Source organism: Chaetura pelagica, unplaced genomic scaffold, assembly GCF_000747805.2.
Source record: "Chaetura pelagica isolate M959 unplaced genomic scaffold, ChaPel_1.0 scaffold132, whole genome shotgun sequence".
In the NCBI taxonomy this organism is placed as follows: domain Eukaryota; kingdom Metazoa; phylum Chordata; class Aves; order Apodiformes; family Apodidae; genus Chaetura; species Chaetura pelagica.
The window spans coordinates 703,128-710,498 of NW_009952709.1; the positions used below are offsets into that span (position 1 = coordinate 703,128).

Below are 7,371 nucleotides of genomic sequence, written 5' to 3' on the forward strand. Positions count from 1 at the left end.
AGTTTTAAGTTAACAGATCAGCTGGTAACAACCTCACCTTTTACACCAACCTGCACATGAGGAAATGAAGCTCATTTTTCCCCTCTGGCTGTTTTCAACATCATTACCAGGCTTAGTCCAGAAAAGACACCATTTGTACTAGTTCTGAACTGGCTTTTTGGTTATGTTCTGAGAATCTGGACAGGAAAAGCACCCTCCAGAACTCCTTGTTAAGTTTTAGGAATCCATTCCACACATATGATATGAGAAGTACTGGGTTAAGCAAGTTACATACATCTTTCTGTGTTCAGCAGCTTCCAGAACGTGTAAAAGCTTCCTTGATTAACAATCCCATTTCACTCCTTTCGTTTCATGGTTAAGTAATTGTTTGTCTACAATTACTACGTAGATGTGTGTCCATGGGCAGATGAAGGATTTTAAGGTGGCCACTCAACCATTCACCTTCCCTGGAGCTGTCACCTTCCAGTCTGTGCCAGACATTGCCGCAACTGCCACACGTTGATATCAGCTCCTACGGGAACACACAGGGACTTCCAAATCCTAGTCTGGCATGTCAGGGTCACCTTTTAAATGTAGGCTTTGCACTAAAGACCTCAGAGTCTGCAAGAATTACTTTTAGAAAAATACCTACATTTTCCCTGTTGGCAAAAGGGAGATGCAAGCATGTTCATTTCATTTTGTGTCACCATCTATGACTCTCCTTCAAAACAAAGGCTTGTTCTACCACAGCCAATAATCAAATTCTTTTGTTCTTCAATTGTTCCAAACACCTATTGTTTTGAGAAGCCTGAAGCTGTTTTTAAGCAAAATGCAAAGTAGAACATAAGTCGTCATCAGCAAAATCCATTCCACGGTGTTTTCAGTTGGCCCAGGAATGTTTCAGCAGATGGTTAAGACCATCACCAGAGGCACTTTCCTACTCTTGCTCCATGATCTCAAATAACAGCAGGAGCATGGAACATGTGACATTCAAGTGCCTTCCAGGCAGTAGCACAAAGACTTGTAAGAGTTTGGAGAACAAATTCATAACCCTAGTCCATAGAACAGAGCACCTCTCTGTTTGCTGTCTGGGAAATGCAAAAAACATGATCCCACCTTCACTCTTTGTCAACTCAGCAAGGTAGGTCTCCTGCAATATCGAGAAGAGGGAAGGACAATCAAGCCAAGCCACCCTCTGGGAAGGAATTTGCCTTTGGAAGAGCTTTGTCTCATGACACTCTTCTGACAGGACTACCTCTAGGGCATGGAAAGCTACAACATACAGTGATCAACAAGTTTTTTATTTTAATTATGAGTGATAATAAACCCCCCTGGAAAAAGCTTTGAAAGCTGCCTTTCTCATCTAGCTTTCAAAGGCTGGGACTGCCACAGAGCTGTTAATCCAAAGCAGAAATGATTTAGAGTTAAAAAAATCTGAGTGGTTACTATCCCAGAGACAGGTTTTCCATCTACTGCCTCCAGGAGAGCAGCCTTCTCCAAACAGGCAACAAGTCTGAGACAAATCAAAGTTTCTAAACTTCCAGATGAGAACGCGTATCGTTATCGATACCAAAGGCTAATCATTAACTACTGCTGGGATTTAACTATAAATCACTTTTACTCCTCTTTAAGCCTATCTATTGCCTGACCTGCAGCCCATTTCAAACCAAAGCCATGACTTGCAATGTGGAGTAGGAAATACACTCAGCTGTGCATAATGGGGTAAGGGCTGAAGCAGCAGGGACTGCTGCTACATTCTACTTGGGGTGAAACCATCCCTCACAAAATATCAACAATCCTTTTTGCTACAGCCAAAGACTTCCTGTGACCCAAGATAAATATTGACTGCTTGGGTTATGCAGCCCACTGGAGTCATAAGCTAATGATGTCAGGACCAGTCCAAGGACTGGGATGCTCACAGAAAGCTCCACGTCATAGTAAAAGTAACTCCTGAGCCCTCCTCCTAAGACCTTTGCAGAAATGCAAAGAGATTTTGCTCTTTGCTCTTGGATCTCCTTGACCAGATTAAATGTGTTGCAAAGATGACTTTCAAACACATCACACAAAACACATTTCAAACATCCTCTGTTAGAGAAATCAGCGGTTTGCTTGCTTGTGGTTATTGTAACAAAGCAAGCTTATTTTTCTTTACTATCTACTCCATAATGAAGAAATGTGACATTTTCAAAGCTATAGGTCAGCTTTTAGAAGCTTGAGGGAATGGTACAAGACAAATCCTGTCAGGGTAGCTGGCCCTCTGACCAGAAAGCTGGCGTCAGCAATTGCCATGGAAGAAAAAATGTGATGAAGGAGAGAAGTGCAAGAAGTTTGGGGGTTCTGTGCTCTGCAGTGCAAGTGCCCTTGTGGCGGGGGCAGTGGTTTCATGAGAGATCAAAAGCAAGAGCTGCACAAAAAGGGATCAACTGGCAAGCAATGCACATGACCCTCCTATTGTGATATACTGGAGGGTTTATTTAAAATAATTCAGCAAATTAAGGAAAGCCATGCTACTGCCAAAAGGTTTTTTAACTACTCAGTCTTACCAAAGTCAGAATATTGGGTTTTACTAACCATATAGCAGGACATTTTATAAGCAAGGACACTACCCTGTGTTTATGTCTTGTATGAAGAGAGCAGCACAAAAATGGCTTTACAAGTACTACCAAACCTGTAGCAGGAACATGAGGGCAGCTGTAAAACTCCCAACTATCTTTCTTTTACATAAGTTAGGCTCCAGTTTGACAATATTGTAACATTTTTCCTCCAGCATCCTTCAGTCTCACCTTACACCACCTTAGGCATTAAGGTTCAGTACGTCCTTGTGAGATAATGTCTTATCCCAAGTTAATGGAGGACATCAAAGCCAATGGTAACTTGATTTGTACGAGACTCTCCTGGCAGAGAATCCAGAAATCATGACTCAGTCTCTTGTCAAGTCCATTAGACCTGGAGCTCAGACAAACAAGGGGACCATAAAAAGAGGCGACTGAGAAAACCTGACCAACATTGTGAGTTGCTTTTCACTTCCACAGTATTTCAAGGCTGGGTGTGTTCCTCAGGACCTTCTCTGCTCCTACTTCCCATATCACTTTGATGTACACGGGCTGACTCATGGTCTCGGAAACACTCATGGTATCTTGCTGCCCTCCCAGGGAGTTCTGCACTGCCAGCAGCTGCTGGGGTCACTTCCCCAGGGCTGGAGCAGAATGAACAGGGATCATCTGCCCCCTGGGAGCCTTGGCTCTAAGTCTGCTCCACGGTTGTGTTTTTCTTACCCAGTAAAGGATGCAAGTTTGGAAATGTTGTCAAGCTGTGACAACACACAGTCAAGTCTCTTTAGTACAACGCCTTCCAGAGCAGGAAAAGTTAAGTGAGACAGACAGTAACTGATTAATCAGATCCCTGGCTCCCAGCAGCCTGTGGACACGGGATAGAGGAGCCCAGCCAGGAGCTGCAGGGAGCTGCCGAGCTGTGCTGCACTAGGGACCAGGCACAGCTCGGCTGCTCCCCTGGTCCCACACAGGTGGAATGTGCACCATTGGAAAGAAATCAGACAAGGAGCAGGCTGGGACACAGGGATGAGCATCTCAATCAGGAGGCTGAAGCCTTTCAAGGAACTGCTTTTCCAGGCTCACAACAGAGCAGGCTAGCCAGACAGATAACAAGACTTAGCTTGTAAGCTCAGCATTGCACCGCACGTTGAAGGTGGCCTTGAAGGAAAGCACTTTTTAATCCTACAGATCCAAGTCCAATTAAATTATCTCCAAAGTAAGAAAAAGCCAGAAAGTGTATTTACCACACATGCTCCTTGCCCCAGGAAGAGATAAGTGTTTCAAAAAAGATTTTTTTAAAAAAGAAAAGATGTGTCCAGCTTCCTCTTGACCAGGTTGGTCAACTAAATGTATCACAAAGTTTGTATTCCAAGTTCATGTACCTTCATCAGAGGAATGACTGGAATCCTTGGTAACTAATGAGCATATGTGGGAAAAGAAGGCTTTGTTAAAGGGAAGTAGGACTCACAAAGTCTCAGGAGAGAACCTGATGCACTCACTCTGACTTTCAGGACAGAAAAGCTGCTCTCTCAGCTTCTCAGCCTAAGGGTGTGCTGAGCATCCAGAAGCTGCTGCATCACTTACATTCTGACCCATGATCCAGAGCTACCACAGTCTGCTCTATTAATTTAGATCAACATTAGAGGGAACAGATTACATGCATGTACAATTTTTTCAACAGGTTATAAATGACATTCACACCTGTGGTACGACGGTGACCGTGGGCTCTTCTCATCTGAAATATGTGAAAGAGCACAAAGAAAATCTACTTTCCACAAGTGTTCTAGGTGGCAATCATGGCTGTTCAAATGCCACTGGAGACCAACAGGACCCTTGCAGATATGGACTGGTGAGACAGAGGGAAGAAATTATGTGCAGAAACCTATGTTAGGAAGATGACATGAAAGACTGTGGAAACAGAGAAGGACAAAAAAGAGGGATCTCATCACAACCTCCTGCTTCTAGATTGGCTTCTAAACCAGAAAAGTCTAATTCCAGGACCAACAAATTAAAAGCTTTAGAAAGTTAATTTGTAGTGCAGCAAAATAGCAATTTAATTTGCTTACAATAACTAGTCCCATTATTCTCTGAATTAGCAGATTCCAGCTTTCAGCTGAAAAACAGGTTAGTGAAAAAACCTATCAGTCCTCAAGTTCCCCAGGACTTGATTGGGAACATTTCCAGCAAATTAGATTGAAACACAAGGCAATGAAGTAGATTAACAAAGATTGGATTTCCCATAGAAAAGCAACATAAACTCGATGGACTCTTTTTTATCCTTCCCTAAGAAAAAATTGCCAAGACTCCCAGTGATTTCCTGGAGCAGGTAATGCTGGCACTCTGCTCCAGCTCAACTTCACAAAGCTCTGATGGAGATGACTGCAACTGCCAGGTGACCTTCAGCCAAGGCAGGTTTCCTGCTGGTTAGAGGGGTCTTTGCAGCAAATACAGAAACCAAAAAGGAAAGGAGAAAATACTACATTTTGGTTCAAAGAACAAAAATTTCTGTCTTTTCTCTGGCCTAATGTCTGACTGGAAAACAAGATAGGAAGGTCCTGAGGGTCCTGACCCAAAAGTCACTTTGTGGATAGGACTGATCTTCTGGTCTCTTAAAGATCAGTGTTCTCAACACCTTCCCCTCTCAAGCATTAAGTTGCAGTCTCAGGACAGCATGTCCCACTGATCCAAATACTGAAGTTACACTGTCAAGGGGTGAGAGAAGAACCCTCCCAAGCCTCTTTTCTAAAAAGAAGGAAAAAAATACAGAAAACATAAACCTTCCTGTCCTCCCACCACTGCAAGTCAAAGTGGGACTGCACCCTTCAAACAAAAAAAAGCAAGCATGCAAAAGTGACATGGAAAGCTTATTTCATTCCTCCTCTCTTCTGGCAGAAGTTATTCTTATTTTCAGCCTAGCTCAAAAGCTGCTCTAGCTTAGAAATCCAATAAGAAATCAAAATAATTCTCTCTACCTTCCAACAAGCAGCAAAAAATCTCTGTAGCAAGCAGCCATGCAAAACTTGCTAGTTCTCAATAGGAAGCTGTGTGGGAGCCTGCAACCTCTGCTAGTTTTATTGCTTTCAATCCTTTTTTTTTTTTTCTTTTTTTTTTTTTTTGGTGGAGGAGAGTGAGTGGAAGAAGAAATAAACTTGCTTAGAGCAAAAAACGTTTGGTTTTATAGCAAAAAGCACCCCTTCAATTCTCTATCGTGCAGCAGGGCAGCCAGAGGCAGCTTCACCAACACCCCCCCAGTTAGGAAGCCAAGTGCAATAACCTGCATTTTAAGTGCAATATTCACACATTATTCCCAGTGCCCCCTTTTTAATGAAGGATGGGAACAAAAAGTGATTCATAACCCAAAGCTTGATGAAGGCCTTAGGAAATATTACTTCATATATGAGATGAACTGGGATCATTAAGCTGAACAGTAACTTACGCTATAAAGTCACATATTGTTACTCATGAAAAATACTGCAAAAGCTTTATTGACCTCAGGCTCAAGCAGAGGCAAGTTAAGATCAAACAGATCAAAAGTACATTTAATAAATGCGTGTGAAGAGCTTTCAATCCACCTCTGCACAGAGTGCCACACAAGCATTCTGAAGCTTGGAATTCAAGTACAAGCAGGAAAAAATTGGTCTAAGTCTGGGAACGGGTGTGGAGCCTCAAACCCACTGCAAACTCCAATGGAGAAGGGGGAGATAAGATAAAATTAAGATAAAATTAAAAAAAAAAAAATGAAGCAGGGTAAGACAGGGCTGTGATGTGATGCTTGCCCTGGTGGGGCAGCTCATGCTCCTACTCATCAAGCCTTGCCAGGGCTGGATTCTCACTGAGAGGTTGTTCACAGGGTAGGAATCCTTGGTTGTACCAGAACTGCAAAGTTTCTGCTTCCAAAAGTCCCAGTTAGACTTTGTACTAAAAAAACCCCAACACATTGGGAGCAGATATCACATAACCTGTACCCAAAAAAGCTTAAATTCAAGTGCAAGGCTAGGACTTAGCCACATAGGTCTTCACTGTTTAAAAAACAGGTCTTGAGGGCTAGTGATAGAAATATGGAAGGAGGTAAAGAAACAAACTATTTCTTCATCTAAGGAGCCCAAGAACCACACCTCCTATTTACAGTTCATGTCCAATTATTGTAAGTATATTGTGTGTGTGCATTTTTGTGTGTTTTTTTTAAACAGAAACAAGGCTTTTGACCCTTTTCAGGTTTCATTCTGAAATAATCACACATTCTGCAATGAAAAAAGCTACTTAATACTCCCCCTAATCTGTTCCCTTTAGGATTGAAATCCCTGATTTTCCACTCGTGCTATATTGTCTCAATAAAACTCCCAAATTACTGCAGATAACTGCTACAACACATGTGGCAACTTCCTGCTCAAGTATCTTAAAAGTAACTATTATTCCGAATTTCCAGTCAGTGCCAGAAGGCACCCAGAGCCAAAGGAATTACTCAGCTCTCTCCCACATTCAGTTTTCCTGCATTTCAACATCACCCCGTTCTGAAGAGCTGACTTCAAAGACAAGGCAGAGGGTCTCACAAAGCACCTGCTTTTCAAGAGGGGAAAAAAAACCCCAAACACCCCAACAAACTAAACCCAAAGCCCTCCAACAAATCACAAAACGGGTGCATTGAAGCTACAAGGTAAAGGTCAAAGCCCCAAGGTGAAGGTGGGAAGCTGCTGAACGGGTGCCTGCTCAGGTGTTTTTAACACCAATGAACTACCCTGAATCCCAAGAACAAACCGGATCACACGGCACCAGCGGCCCCTCCAGGACTTAAGAGCCAAATGGGGCACACACCAGTGCACAGGGCTCCCTCACCCCCCCC

General features: G+C 42.9%; 1 protein-coding gene across 1 annotated transcript in view; it reads left to right on the forward strand.

The window, feature by feature from the left end:
- The first annotated feature begins 4,327 nt into the window (after positions 1-4,327).
- The window catches only part of FKBP15 (FK506 binding protein 15, 133kDa), a 28,765-nt gene continuing 25,721 nt past the window's right edge, over positions 4,328-7,371 (forward strand). Inside the window, exon 1 of the mRNA XM_009994335.1 lies at positions 4,328-4,380. Within this exon, the coding sequence (XP_009992637.1) occupies positions 4,328-4,380 (53 nt within the window). The remainder of the gene's footprint in view (positions 4,381-7,371) is intronic.